Source organism: Manacus vitellinus, unplaced genomic scaffold (genome assembly GCF_001715985.3).
Source record: "Manacus vitellinus isolate BGI_N305 unplaced genomic scaffold, ASM171598v3 scaffold_4_pilon, whole genome shotgun sequence".
Taxonomy (NCBI): Eukaryota; Metazoa; Chordata; class Aves; order Passeriformes; family Pipridae; genus Manacus; species Manacus vitellinus.
The window spans coordinates 19,010,086-19,026,523 of record NW_021940604.1 but is presented as its reverse complement, the minus strand read 5'-3'; the positions used below and the strand labels follow the sequence as shown (position 1 = coordinate 19,026,523).

Sequence of the window (16,438 nt, the reverse complement as noted above, 5' to 3'; positions counted from 1 at the left end):
GTTTCTGTTTCACTTGCTCACTCCCAGCTGCAGGGCCAACAAGGGCTCCTGTGTCATCTGTAAAGAGCAGCAAAGGACAAAGTCTGCACCCAAAGTTAGTCACACCTCATAAGGTGATTGTATTTGCTTCACTGGCTGAGGCTATTTTATTGAAGGTACTAAAGCAATGCTGTCAGAAAAAGTGTGAGGGTGCAGGGATGTGAGAGTGAAGTGGGAGGGAGAAAAATAAGAGAGTTTAAAAGGAAATGTTGGCCATTAAATCTGCTATGTTGTGTTCAAAGTTTATTATGCATTATCTGAAACACATGGCAAATGTTTTGGTATAAATCTGGACTTGTTTTGAATACCTTCCAACAGAGTGCAGGGTGCAAAGAAGCAATCATGTAATATGGTAGTGATACTACTGTGAAAATATTTTAAGGGTCTGGTCCAAAGACTACCGAGGAAAGACCCTGCTGCCACAGTGTGCTTTAGGTCAGACTCTGGTCCAAAAGAAAACCCCAACCCCAAATTACCAAAAGACTGCCTTTCTCTCAACACTTTTCTATATGTTTTAATATCTTTATGTAAAAATTGTTTGATTAAGTTAATAGTCATGGTTGTGATGCACACACATATGTAAGGGACTTCAGTGGGCTTTGGATCAGGTTCTGTACTTACAAGCCAGGCTGAGTCTGCTGCTGGTTAATGTGATAAACACAGAACAGTGGGAAATATTAGTCCTAGTTTTTACTTTCTTCCCCCTCTGACTGAGGACACCAGCACACAAAAAGCAGCTCCTGTGCTGTGCAAGAAATGGGAAGTAGCTGTTCTCACTGTCGCCATTCCCCTCAGATTCACAGGAATCAGACGCTGTGCCAGGAGGGAACTGAGGAAAAAAAAAGCAGAGGCTGGACTCTCAGCTTTCATAAACTCCAACCATAAACACCAAAGTGAACCCCTTCAGGACAGAAACATGACTTATGCTAATAAACAATACCAACTCACTAAGGGACACAGATCTGACAATAATCCCTCTCTGATCTTGACATTGGTTTATTTCTCTGTTTTCTTGAAATGGCTTCTTCAGATTTTGTTTCTTTTGGTAGTATGCCAAAACACTCTGAAAAGAACAGGCTCAGTCATAGCGTTTATTGTCTATTATGGTATAAAAGCTGGGTTTTACATAGAAAATTTGTGTCAACGATTATTTCCTGGCAAGCAAAAAGAGAACTGGGATGTCTGTTATGTACTCTTTCTGATAAGCATAATGCACACCATATAAATTATTTATTATATTTTGCTTGTTTTCTTGCTAGTCTCTTTGTAGTTAGAGTATCCATTTGCAACAGAGATATTTCTTGTAAATGCAAATGTAATGGACATATTGCTTGCAAATGCAAATGTTAATCCTTAGTTAAGTGAACGTTTGGCCTCTTTATTATAGAAGTTTGTGGTTTTTTCATCTGCCTTCTTTCTTTCCATGCGGAATTCTCATTGCTGGGTCAGTGCATACAGTAAACAGCTGCCTACATTTTATTTAGTGTATCTGATCACATACTTTTATAGGCAGATGTTGATACTAGTTTATGCTGCTTCTACACTGACTTGCAAAAATTCCAGCTATTCCAAAAGTTTTCCTCTTGACTTATAGCAGTGTTAACTGTAGTCAGACTCTGGCTCTGAGTTATGAGACATTCACTTGCCAATATTCATTTACCTGTTCTTTACCAGCCATGTAATGCATCCATGTTCCACATATTCTAGTGTTTCCTTTACCTTGCATATAACTTTGTATATAAAAACTTGTGTATACTTAGATGTAGCTAAAGCATAAGACTGGAACTAGCGATTTCCTTAAGCAAGCCGCAAGAAATATTCAGCCACATGCCCTTTGTATAAAATGTAACTTTTAAAGGCTTAACACTAAGGATTAAGGATTCAATGAAAACATAGTACTGGTCATTTGAAAATTCAGATTTGTTATAATTTATGATTAGAAACAGAAAAGGAACTTTACTCTGGCTGGTCCCTAAAAACCTATTAATTTCTATGGAAGAGGATTTTACCTACAAGTAAAAAACCTTTACTTGGTCACTTTGGAAAGTGGAAGTTGCCAAAATAAACATCACATATAATTGGTACATAATTTCATGTTATTTATAAAAACACCACAAAATGAGGTATGCTTCCAATTCAACTACATAAAGTTTATGTCATAGTGTAGAGTTTTTTCGGATTTTATTGGTTTTGTTTGTTTTCAAGATCTATATCTCATAATTACTACTATTGATGAGAAGTACTTAGAAGTCTTACTGAAATAGCTCAGCCCACTCTAATACTGCAGAATTGACTGGAATTGTTTGCAAATATCCTTTTTCTTTGGCACTTAAATGCAATAGAGATAAACGTATAGTACAAAATGTTCCTTGCTTCAAGTATAGTGACATATAATTGACACAACACTAAACTTTCACAGTTGTCTGCATAGGAGTATTTCCTGGCAGGTAGAATCAAGCATAGGATTCTTGAAGTACCATCATGTCTAGAAAACAGACTTGGACAGGTTATGGTTTTTGTGCACAGGGAAGTTTTGCAACTGTCAATAGCTTGGTCAAGCAAAGAGAGACTATACTCTGCAGGAAACAAACACCAATATTTTGGCTGAAATTCTTGTCATAGTTGGTGTTTTTCATGGAGCAGTTAATGGCTTAGATTCCAGTAGGCATACGTTTTCTCTGAAGGCCATTCAGTCATATACTGTTAAAGGAGAAAGACATTTTTCATTACTTTTTATTTTAAACTGGTTTTAATTGTGCTGTTTCCAAACGAACATACAACAGACAGCTAAATCCTCTGCCAGGCATGCACAATAGTTAAGGAAGAAAAGAAGAAATTTGGATATTCTCACCATTATTCAAAAGAGTAGGGTAACCTCTCCTCACTCAGACAGGACCTACACTGACATAATGGCAATTGCCCTGTTTGGAGAACCCAGCAGCATTCAAATAAAATCCTATCATTTGCATTAAGAATATTAAATATTGGTTAACATTGCCAGCTTTCTAGATCAATAGAACCATTGTATTTAACCCAATGATTTTGATTTACTGAGTTTCTTTTAAGGAAGTTCAAACAATGAGAAAAAAGCAGTGGATATCTCATTACTTATTTTCAATTACCTTTTAAAAATTCTTCTGTTTATTTGGATCCTGTATAGCTTAATATTAAATATTAAAATTAGGAAGATAAATACCTGTTATTTTGAAGTGTGGTATGTTATAAAACCAAACAAACATAAAAATTAAAAACACATCAACAGTGAAATGGAATTTGGAAACAAACTAACTCGATTTTCAAGTTCATTGGGTTTGTCCTCTAGAGGGTGTCAGCTGAGCTGCGTGGTGGGAAGGATGAATCCTGTTTTTCTTCATCAGGTCACAATATTGTAATGTGCCTCTTGATGTTCCCTGAAAGTTGAATTTCCCCTGATGCAAAAGACCATGTTGGAATACTTCTGGTGAAAAACTGAGATGCTGGATTGTCTGCATAGAGGAGGGCTATGACAGTGCCTTCAACCTGCTCCATGGACTTGTCAGGGCCATCCTGGGCAGCCTCACAGTAATTTTTTTTTCAGAAAGTGTTGTAGTTAATAGTTTATGTTGTGTGTATTCAATGTACCTCTGTTATTTATGCTATAGTAGAATAAAAGAAATTAAAACAGAGTGGTGAAAGGGGAAATTTCTACATTTTTTTTTTAGTTCACATCAGAGAAATTTTTTTCACTTAACTTCTTTCTCCGATATTTTAATATACTTATATTAAATTTCAGGTTGAATACAATTTTGACATGAAAAATCAAGGGGATTTGAATTTTCTGATGTGGATGACAAATATTTTTAGCCATTCTAAAACTGAACTTACCTATGATTAACAGTTTGTTTTTTTTTTTAAATAATCCAGCAAGGTTGCCCCTTTCCCACCCAACCAAGATAGTCAGTTGCATAGGTTGGATGCAGGACAATTTTTCATAAAAACCAGCATAGTAGGCATGACCCAGCTTATTGAGATGCTGTTTTCAGAATTTTTCACCAGGTTTTATTTCTCTCCTTTGTTCCATTTCCTTCTTTCTTAATTAAAAAACAAGAGAGCAAAAATGTCATTCATCTGTTGACAGTGCAAATATTTGGTCTCAGACTGTAGTGAAGGAGTCACCCACAGGGAAAGAAAACCTCTAGCTTAGGTATTCAGGCTTTCTCCTGGGAGACTGGAGGCCAGGAGTCCTTCTGCCAAAGACTATCCCATTGTGACATCTTTCCTACATAAGGCAGAGGACTCAAATCTTTCTTCTCCCAGTGCCTTCTACTCACTGGAATGCCATTGACAATTTTTTTGAGAAAGTACTTCTAGCCTGAGCATTAAGAACCCTTCTCAGAGACTCATATAACCAGAAATACCGGGGGGGTGTATTGGCTAGTATATTTGGCATGTTTTGGAAATGCCTATACGCAAGAAAGTCAGGCTGTAGATAACTCACATGAAAATGCTAATGGCAAGCAGGTATGAAGTTGGTTTATAGGGATTTAGAAATATAAGTGGTTACGATTTTTAGACATCTCAAAAGGAATGGATTGTGGAGGATCTGAGTGTGTAAGTTTTGAATACAGGCTGTTAAAGGGACAGATAACTACCTAAATCAGCTGGGGTCACTTGTTCTGTTCAGCCTGAAGAAGACGAGACTGAGGGGAGACCTCTTCACAGTGTCTACAACTTCCTTGTGAGGGGAAGAGGAGGGATAGACACTGATCTCTTCTCTGTGTTGACCAGTGACAGGACCTGAGGGAATGGCCTGAAGTTGTGTCAGGGGAGGTTTAGGCTGGCTATTAGAAGAACGTTCTTCAACCAGAGGTTGGCTGGAACAGACTCCCCAGGGAAATGGTCACAGCATCAAGTCTTGACTCTTGGGGATGGTTCTGTGCAGGGATTAGAGTTGGACTCAGTGATCCTTGTCAGTCCCTTCCAACAGCATATTCTGTCATTTTGTGAAATGGCCACAGCCATCTTGGTGACCTTGTGTTTATTCTCATTAAATCTCTTTTGCAAATAGCACTTAGTGATTTTTTTAAATCTTGCAGTGCTTGTCCCACATAAATTCCTTTAAAAATATGAGCACTTTCCTTCAGTTATTTTGGAGATAAAGCGGAAGTGATAGTATTAAACTGTAATTTCAATAAGAGATACGGAAAATGTTTTGAAAGCATGGACTGAAAGTCAGGTTGAACCTACTTTTAAGGGAATGCATGAATCACTAAAAGATAGCATGAAAATATTTGCCCAGATGTTCAATTACTCTATGCAAATTTCAGAATAAAAACAAGTGAGAATTCATTTGCTTCCCTCCCTCAGCGTATTTTATCAAGAACACTTCTGGAAAACATGTATTTAAGACCCTTCAGATAGAGGAGGAAATCAAGTCTGTGTCTCCCAAATGTGCTGGCTGACAGTATCTGGAATGGCACACCAGGAAAAGAACTGGTCTTCACTTGCCCTGATTTCATATGAGTCTGCATCTTGTCACTGTCTTGAAACCACATATCATAGCTGTTTATGTTCTCCCTTAGCACTGAGTTATTTAACACAGCAAAAGATATCTTGGGATGGGATTAGAGGATTTCCAGAATTCCCTTCCAACCTCAACTATTGTGTGATTCTTTCATAAGGGAGGTATAGGTGTCCATGGATGCCAAACTATAGAAGACCCAAGTGAGATCTGAGGGTTCTCTCAGGACAAACTACTGTAGGCAGTCCTGAGCTCAGCATGTCTTGAGAAACTCTGTTTCTGAGAACCTAAATCTCTTTGTTTGTACAGGCTATAAGCTGTTGGGAGCTCCTTATGCAGCTGTAAGGAGCTCTGCAGGTAAGGGACAAGATTCCTGAAGAGAGAATTTATGCCTTAGTTAACTCAGTTCAGGTTTTACACTTATTGATTCAAGATTGTCGTTGCAATCTCTCAGCCCTGAATGCTGAGGGTGGTAGAAAAACTATGATTACCTTCATTAATTCGAAGAAGAAACAATTTACGTCAGCAGCTATCCAAAAGACAACAAGAATTTACGAGCATCAACCAAGAAAATGTTTTCAAGAGAAAAATTCGTTACCTGTGTAGATGAAATGGTTATTGCCACACTGCCAGACAGAATTTTCATGATTTCATGAAAAAGCAAGGAAGTTTTATTTGGAAAATGAAAAAAAGTTAGTATTTTCCTAAAGGTATATTTAAATGTCCCTATGTTTAAAAGACAGAGATATCTACCAGTGTTTTCTGTTAGATGGAGCCATTTTGAAGTCTGAGAGGATAAGCATAAAACCTTGTACTACATATTTGTCTAAAGATTTCACTTCTTTCAACAGCAGAGGTGTTTTATATCATCTTTATTATCCAGAGGGGCAGCAAGAAAAAAAAACTTCAGGAGTTTTAGTCTAAGGCATATAGTGTTTTCCCATATGTTTCTTTGGATTTTTTCTTGATTTTTTGTTTTGTTTTTAAATCAGAATGGTTTTCTTCTTTTCACACATAGTTTCTTTATGTAAATTCCCACCACACACTGGAGAAGCTCTGTTTTCACATCATTCCTAGTGATAAGAAAAATCATATATGCGTGGCACCTAATATCTTGTTCAAATCTTTTCTCTACCTCAAATACCTTGAAATATATATACTGCATTTCAATGTAGATACTACTGTTCTTATGTGGATACAGAATTCTTTGATATTCATTTGTCCAAGAAGTCACATGTGGGCAGCAGTTTCTTGGAGGTATGGAATGGTTCAATCTGGTTTCAACTCCTCTGCCATGAGCAAGGACATCTTCCACTAGACCAGGTTGCTCAGAGCCCCATCCAACCTGGCCTTGAACACTTCCAGGGATGGGACAACTTCTCAGGGTGACCTGTCTCACTGTCTCACCTCTCTCATACTAAAAAATGTCTACCTTATATACAAAATGTATTGACCCTCTCAATTTAAAGTCATTGCCCCTTGACCTGTCACTACAGGACTTGGCTAAAGTCTTTCTTCATCCTTCTTGTAAATCCCCTTTATGTACTAAAAGGCTGCAAATATTTTCTTGTTGTTCTTGAGACAATATTTTATTTTAAAAGGTAATCTCATTATTTCCACGTATGAGCATTCATAAATCATCAACCAGGCACAATAAAAACATGATGATGATAATAATGATAATGATGATGATGATGGTGATAGTGATATTGATGGTAGGTAGATAAGTGTAGATGATGATGGTTCACATTAGAGTCTGTGAATATATCTGTAGGTTAATGAGAGATGATTCATAATAACATGATTCTAAGTGAGGCAGTAAGAAAGGTGTCTGTAGAGATGCCATGTCTAGAGATGTCTTGTCCTATCTCATTAATAAGAAATTAGGAAACTGAAAACTAAATTATTTTCTGAATTACACAAGAATAATTTACAGCTTAATTCTGCAGAGATGTTTTGTCTATACAAGACTGATCTGTACCCTCCAGATCTGAAACATGACAGATCTCAAGATTCAGTGTGAGATTATAACGTTTAGAAATGCCCCAATCATACCTCCAAATTCAAAACACAGTGTAATCTGGAAAGTACCAAGGTCTTTGAAGTTTTAATAGCAGTTTTAATACATGGCAATGTAGCATATTCATTGTATTATTAGAAAATAAATGTTAATACAAGTATGAAAGAAATGTAAAGCAAATTTTAAGGTCAGAATTATTTAATCCCATTAATCCAACACAAATATTTTGAAAATGACATAATCTCCAGAGTTTCTCATCAGGAATTTCATTCCCATGAGACCTTTCTTATTCTCTCTAGGTCTAACTGTTACTCATTCTGGTTTATTTATGTTATTTCTGATTTGTAAACAGTGTAATTCCAAGTGTCTTGTTTTTAATGAAATGTAGCAGTGACATTTAATTGGAATTTAGATAAATGAGCATACAGATCCATGTCTATTTTCTTCAAGTTTATATGCATATATCTATGAAAAATTAAAAAGGTAGATAGATAAAAACCAAAGACTTGTCCTTGTTACCATGTCCTATCACTCTTCAGCCCAAATAGAAGGAATGTATTAAGTGATCAATAAAGTTTCTTTGTGGATTCCTCTGACTATTGAAATAATATGATATGGTTTAGTGGGCGTGCTGGTATTTGGTCAAAGGTTGGACTTGATGATCTTGGAGGTCTTTTTCAAACTTAATGATTCTATAATTCTATGAAAATAATCCAGAGAAGGGTAATGAAGCTAGTGAAGGTTCTGGAGCACTGAAGCGTCTTATGAGGAGTGGCTGAGGGAGTCGGGGTTGTTTAGCCTGGAGAAAAGGAGTCTCAGGGGAGACTGTCTCTCTCTACAACTACCGGGAAAGGAGGCTGTAGATGGGGGAGAATCAATCTTTTCTCTCAAGTAACAAGTGACAGGACGAGGAAAGTTGTGCCAGTGGAGGTTTAGATTGGATATTAGGAAATATTTCTTCACTGAAAGGGTTGTCAAGCATTCAACAGGATGCTCAGGGAAGTAGTGGTATCATTGTCCCTAGAAGTGTTCAAAAATGTGTAGATGTGGTGCTTAGGGACATGGTTTAGTGATGGAACTGTCAGTGTTAGGTTAGTGGTTGGACTTGAGGATCTTAGAGGTCTTTTCCGACCTTAATGGTTCTATAGTTCCATGATTCTATGAAAAGTATTATGAGAGAATCTTACAAAGAGCCCTTACAAAGAAAAAACTGTACCTGAAAAAACTGAGGGCTTCTTTGTTCTGTGGAAGATAATTAAGTAGTGGCCTTTTTATAAATACCATAGAACCATCATTGAACCATATTTTGTTTGGGTTGGAAGGGACCTTTAGAGATCATCTAGTTCCAAAACTCCTGCCATTGGCAGGGGCAACTTCTACAAGACCAGGTTGTTTAGAGCACCATCCAGCCTGGCCTTGAACTATTCCAGGGATGGGGCATTCACAACAACGTCTCTGGGAAATCTGTTCCCATGTCTTACCACCAGTATGTATCAGAGTGTATTATCACTTGTAATGCTTCTGAAGTTTGAGACTGTAAGCCTCTATAGCACACTATGCATAAAAAGAAACAGTTCTTCCCCTCAAAGATTTTAATGCTAACTGAACCCAGGGAACTACTTAACTTCGTTTTACAGACAGAGCAGGTGACTTTTCCAAGGGCAAATCACACATGCTAAAAGCAAGCAATAAAAACTGCCTCTTAGAGCACCCTTTACTGAGTGCCATCATAATAATCCACCCATCATTTCAGTGTGCCATTAACATTCATTATGCCATGCACATGTTGGTTCATATTGTAGTGGGATGTACTGCTAATTCCTGCACAAATGTTCTGTTCACTTAATCTGTTGATAAGAGACACAGCAAAGACCTTTCTGATGTTTTCAAAACATGTAGCAGGTGGAACAGGTGGTGTTCAAGGTGTTCAAGGTGAAGGAAAGGACTAACTCAGGTTCACTGGAGCTAAGGAGGTACTCAGCCATCTTTGGCTCGGTGTATTAAACAGAGTAGGAAATGGGCAAACTTGCTTATTTAATGCCAGTGTTTTGGGAAGCACCCTGACCACCAGGAACCTGACCATTACTGACCATATCTAGTATCTCTTTATGAAGGAACCCCTATCAATGTAGATTCTCTGCATCATGCAAGGCTTCATACTGTGCCCTCACCAGGGCATGACTAGGTTTCTGTCCTCTATCCCAGCTATCCCAAGGATCTTGTCTCTGGCCAGTATTTATGCTCAGAAGCTCTGAAATAGCATGACCACACTGTGGTTGAAGACAGATCTTTGACAGTAAACAACATAACTTCTCTGACACAGATAATCGACTTCATTTTCCTCCAGAACAGACTCCAGAATCTGTTACCAGCAAGAACTTGTGATTTTAGTTAGAGTACAGTATTCTGTGACTGTGTACATGCTAGTGTTTACTTAGCAAATAAGGACCTAATCAAGATCCCATTGAAGTCAGTGGGAAGGATCCTATTGCCTCTGGATCAGGTACTGAATTGCTTTTACATTGTCTGTCATTAAGTATAGTGTACCTATTAAATGCCTTTTAAAATATTGTCCAAATATATAATACAAAAGAAAATCATAATTTTTTACTTCTGTCCCAAAATTTAAAACTAATTGGCTATAACGTGTCCATTACTGGGAAGCACCATTTTATCAGTGACAATAGGGACCAGTGACAGCAAACTCTTGGTTCCTAACCTTAGAAAACTCTTGCTGAAATTACTGTAACTCAGAGAATAGAAAGTGCAGGAATCTCTCTCCATCCAGGAAACAGCCTCATCCCCTTATCATTCAAAGCCTCACTCCTTCATCTCACCACAGAGCATATGGTACAAATGGGAATATGCAAAGGGGCAGGACCGTGGTCTTGTTTCCAGGTTAATTGAGGGCCTGAGCAACTTCCAAGTAAAGGCACTGTCTGTCCCTGAGGCTTTGTGTAGACTGTGGCTAATCAATCTCAATGAAAAAAAAAAAAAAAGATTTTCGAGGCAATTCAGCAGATTTTATTGCTACAAAAGCGAGGAAATCTTGCTCTGCTCCACTTGAGTCTCATTCTCACATACTCTCTCCCTCCTCTATCCTACTTCATCCTCCTTCTCTTTCCCTCAGTCACAGTTATACCATCCCACCCATATTCTATCTCTGATCACACTTGTGTGATTTGATTCACCAAAATGTCAGAAAGCTCTTCATTTTTTTTTTCTACTCTTGTTTTTTGTTATTTCAGTGAATTAAACTGACACAGAAGTGTGTGACAAGTGCTGAAGCTGACACAATGTTAGCAGTGGGAGTGTGTGGCCAGGAATAGGGTGGACAGAGAGACACAGAAGGGAAAACCAACCTGGTTTTGGCAGTGGTGAGCTGTCTGCGAATGAAGCAATTAAGGGAGCTGTACCCAGCTGGTGGTAGAGCCCTTAGGCCTCAGCTTTGCATAAAGAGAATAGTCCCTTGACTTTAGTGGTTTGCTTCTGTTAACACCTATTTAGCAGTTGTTTGCAGATAGGCTAGGTATACAAGAATAAGTGCTGCTAATAGAGCTGCTTGGAGTATCTGCAGAAACTCTCAAAACCACTTCTTTAAGGGTGAACATATTCTCTAAGCTCAGCTCTATTCTTGCATCATTCACAGAGAAACGCGAGATGTTTGTATAGCTACCCACTGAAAAACTTGGCAGGCCTCCTTACTATTCTTTTCCTGGATGCTGCCCACCAAAGCACAGTGCAAATACATGAATAGTGAAGTGCCTATTCAGTCTGTAAGCTTGTAGGAGTATGTACTTATATGAATACAAACATTTTCTCCCAGTTTGGTAAAGAAAAAAAGAATACATACTGGAAAATGGCATTTCAATATCAAGACAAGCAACCTGAGATAACTTGCAAGAGAAGTAAGCGTGGAAAATTTTTACTTACATGTAGCTACATAAGGTCAAACTACACAGTTTACCTAGACTACCTACAGAGTGTAGAGTCTCACTGTATTTGTAAGGGATAGAGTGGATAACTGTGAAGGGATTAGTGTAATACATAGTTTATATATTTTGAAGTTTGTTCTTTGAGAAGAAATAAAGAACAGTCCACTTTATAAAAAAAAAAAAGGGTTTTCATTTAAAGATCATAGGAATAGGCAATGAGCAAAATACCTAAATGCAGAGACAGACATGTTTGGCTTTATCAACTGGAGACAGAGCAGGAAATATATTATTAAACATCACCATCTACTGGATGCCAGTAACTGTTCCTTTCAAAGGAAACCGTAAGCTTCTACGCTGAATTAACTTGTCAGACAAGCCTCTGCTTTCACAGATCTGACATTGCTTGTGAAGTTATTGGCAAGCCAAGGTTTGTGGACCTTTTCAGTACCAAGCTGGGAAAAGATTTTCAGCATTATGAAAACAAACTCAGAAAGTTCGGGTTGCTATAATGCAGGCTATGAAATTGTTAATAAGGCAGAATGGGAACTGATAGAAAGAAGGTGAGTGTAGTCAGATGTGAGGGCAATAGCATCTTCTGGATAATCAATTTGTTTCCTTGTGGTATTTTTGTGTAGATAAACACATGCATGTGTACCACACAGAGCTCCATGGTTGTCCCCCCGGGTAGTTCATGCTGACTGTAGCTCCATGGTTTTGAATATTAACATTTTACTCTCTCGGCTGCACAGAAAAAGTTCAAGCATATCTCTGTGATTTACAGCATCAAGACTGGGAGGGGGTTTCACAGAGCTTGCTGAAGTCAAAAGACACCAGTGCAGATTGCACTCCCCTGCTTTAACTGCTAGACAGGACTAGCTGGGCAACAAAAAATGCTCCTTCCCTTCCCCACTGAGAGCAGAAATCCCTGGCCACACAGTTAAGGGTCCTTGCCTGATGCCTGATGCCCTCCCCCTACTTTTACCTCTCTCTCCATCTCTTTTTACTACAAGTGTCAGAGAAGCCACAGCACTGAGTGGTAGCAGCCGGTGAAACAAGTACACTCCTCTGTGGTAGAAGAGAGATCCAATGGAAAAGTGGTAAAATTGGAGGGCCCTCCTCTTTCTTTCCCTTTGCTTTCTCTAAGGTTTCATTTCGTCGCATTCACAAAACCGGTGACTTGAGAGACCAGAACTAAACAAATTCTTTAGAGAAATTACTTATAAAAAGTTGCTGAGGTATAAGCACACTGAGAAGGGCTCAGAAAGAAGCTGCAATAAGAACACAAAACCCAAGAACTTTTCCTTATTAGTGAGTGATGACCTGAAACCATCATTACAATTATTATATCAAGAAGAATGATTTAATTACTATTGGAAACAGCAAATCTAAATTATGGACCCTTTAATTAATAAGTAGATATTAATCTAAAGAAATCTGTATGATAAAAATATCTATTCCTGGTTATACCCTTGCAGAAGATGTTGCCAGTGACAGTGTGAAATGCAGGAGATTTTAGCTAATGCACTAACTTTTTTTAATTTTCAAAACCAAAATACTGTCAAAAAGTAAACGCTGAGATGTGGAAAATAAGTGGGAAGGCTGTCTTGTTTGAATTGGTGGTGGTTAAAACTGTTTCTTGTAATTTTACAGAAAACCAGAAATGGAGCTTCAGAAAGAGCTAAATACGTTCATGCTATGTCAAAGCAGAGAGAATGACAAACACTGACAATAATGAGAAATTACTTTATTATTTCCTTGTAGAGTACTGGTATGTACCATACTCTATTGTTATTGTACTATCAGCATATTTGGAAAGAAATAGGTGTTAGAACCTACCAAATAGTCCTGACATCAACACCCTATAAAAAAGCACTGTGTAGTTCATTTTTCTGGGGAGGATATGAGGTGAAACAGTTTCCAACACTTAGGTAAATATCATGCAGTTACACGAGAACAGATCAATAACAAATTGAACTTCTATTGCTTCATTTACCTTCCAAACATTTTGAGGTTCAAAACAGAGAACCCCTCAAGTAGATTGTTGTTACTGGCAAGTCACACTGATACAAATAAGTTTAAAAACGTTTTGTTTTAATGTGCTGTGTTGGCAACAAGAAAAAACAAGATGAAATGGTGCAATACTTGAGTGTTGATATAAAAGATATTTCAGATGTATATTTTAGAAAAAAAAATTCTATTGTGCTACAAAGCACATGTGTCTATTCACTCCAGGCTGTATAACAGAATCTGTTGAATTTTGGTGGGATTACACCATTACAAAATTCACCTAAAACTAAGCAAGGCTTTCTAGGCTCTCAGGACAGACAAGGAAGAGAAACAAATTTGTTGAGAAAATGGCTTGTTCCACTGGGTAATGTGTCTGGTATGAATTATCCCTGGGATATACCTTTTCTTCTCCGCTGACTATAAAGGGAGACTAAGGTGAACAGATTAGACACAGAAAACTTACTCTGAGACAGAGTTAGGCAAGAGGTATCACATGCTTCAGGGACAAATCACTGAACCATAAATTAGTTTGGATTGGAAGGGACCTTTAATGCTCACCTAGTCCAACCCACCTGCAATGTGCAGGGACACCTTCAACTAGATCAGGTTGCTCAGAATCCTACCCCATCCAACCTGACTTTGAAAGTTTCCAGGGATGGGGATTGGGCATCTACCCCATTTCCGGGCAATTCTATCTATCTAATCAATCAATCAATCAATCAATCTATCTATCTATCTATCTATCTATCTATCTATCTATCTATCTATCTATCAATCACTCATTCTCTCTCTCTCTGCAATTCTTGAAGAGGAAAACTATAAAGAAACAAAGAGATGTAGATGTATGTTTTGACCATTCTACTTCATAATTGGATTTTACTCAGTAATGAACAATGCGTTAGGATCACAATTCTCAATGGACACCCCAAAAAATAATAATAAAAATTTCTAGGCACTGGCAATGCTGTAATGTCCATAGTACTTACGGCTCCAGCTAGCCCAATTCTATACCTGCCCCCTCTTTTCTGTCTTCCAAAGGCTGAAATCATACATTTGGATCGACTGTTAACTCCAGCAACAGGGAGCTTAGACGTGGGTAGGATTGTCCACTGCCATAGCTTTTGGTGTCCCTCTTTTCCTTTGGCAGGATTACAAATAGCTGTTGTCCCAGGGTGGAACCTAGTTGACCCCTGGGCTGGACCCCTCACTCAATTAATCTCTGTGGTGATGATGGCTAGGCTTCATTAGTGACACTGAGGGTATTCTGGCATCATAGCAAAGGAGAATCCTGCTCTTAAGGAACAAAAAGTTACATTTAGCTCCATAATACCAAAAAGATAATATCGCATTGAGATTTGCTCACAAAAGATTCAACACAACAATTAGTAGCTGAGAGGTTTTATTATCCCATGGAAATATAGGTACTTGTGGACCAAATGCTGAAGTGCTCAGGCCAGCGAAAAGTCACAGAAAAGTCAGAGAGTCAAATGCTGTTTCACCATAACCTCAAACAAAGCCATTGGGACCAGAAGATGAACTGTTACAGTGAGTTACACTAAGAATTGATGCACTGACACAGGCAGGTATGGACAAAGTCATATGTAGCATCACTTAATGAAGTAAGACAGAGACATGGGAACAGTGAAGACATGTTTGAATAGAGTGACCAGCAAGGAAAGAAATATGTTTTACACAGTGAAGGGAAGAGGTGTAAGCAGAACAGCAGAAAGTTCCGGCTAAATGCCATCTTTGTCTCTAGGACCCTCTCACATGCCTTCCTCATTTCTGAAGTCCGTTGTTTATTACTTATGAAGAGGTTTTGGGCTTTTGGCAGATATGAGCACACCTGGGGTTTTATTAAATATGGATGTAATAGATGACAGCTGACAGCTGGTCTGAAAATGTATCTGTGCAGGAGTGGAAGTGATCATAATCTGCTGCTTTGTAGTGCTTGTGGGATCAATGACTTGAAGTGCAACAGAAGACTGGAGGAGAGTAGAAGACAGAACAGCTCTTCACAAGTTTTTTGTCTGTGACAGACCAACACTACTTGATGGCTAGAAGAATGCCTCTCAATTCATCCTATACAATATTTCAGGGCTGCTTGCTACCACAAGCTGTACTAAATTTCCCAGTCCTTATCTGGAGGAGCACAACACTCAAGATTTTGCTTGAATGAGAACATATTTAAACAGTGGATGTTGCAGTGATCAGACTAATTTTCTATACTACTGACAATTTTGCTCTCTGAAAAAAGCAGGGACCATCTTTCTGTGATTGTCTCCTGCCATCTCTCAGTCAGCATGCTGAAATGGAGCAAAGCAAAGACACGTCTGCCATATGAATTTGACTTTGTACAGACTGAAGATGTTTTGTTCAATCACCCACAAAACTACACTAGGAATTAAGGAAATACTGACAGTGATAGACAGAGCCCAGAAGGGTCCAACGACCAGCTTCCCTCGTCTTGGTCTTGCGGCCGTCGGGAGGCTGCTGCGCAGACTAAAGCACCCATCGGTCACCCCTCTCCCTCCTCCAGAGGGGAGGATGAGGACAGCATCCGCGGCCGCCTTCTGCCCAGAAGGAATGAGGGGAGCCTCGAGGCCCCCCTTTGGCCCCGTCGCGGCGGGATGCTCCCTGGCCAAAAGAGGGCCCTGCCGACAGGAGTTAATCATTAAGTCCCCAGCAGATCCGCTCCTAGCCGGCTCCCCTGAATCTCCCGGGCCTTCAGCCGTGCCCTGTCCCCTTCTGGCCTGACTGAGCACCGCGGCGGGAGGTGAGGCGTGAGGCAGGGACGGAGACAACTCCCCGCTGCCTCCCGACAGCCACCTCCGGGAACCCGTCCAAGGCGGAGCCCCCTCTGCGGGCGCGGCCGTCTCTGCCCGCAGGGGAGCGATGCAACCTCCCTGGAAGGCGCCGTAGGGCACACCTGTCCCC

General features: G+C 39.2%; 1 protein-coding gene across 1 annotated transcript in view; it reads left to right on the top strand.

Moving 5' to 3' along the window:
- Positions 1-11,968: 11,968 nt before the first annotated feature.
- Positions 11,969-16,438, top strand: part of RFX6 (regulatory factor X6) — a 38,980-nt gene continuing 34,510 nt past the window's right edge. The window contains exon 1 of the mRNA XM_029962742.1: positions 11,969-12,054. Within this exon, the coding sequence (XP_029818602.1) occupies positions 11,969-12,054 (86 nt within the window). The remainder of the gene's footprint in view (positions 12,055-16,438) is intronic.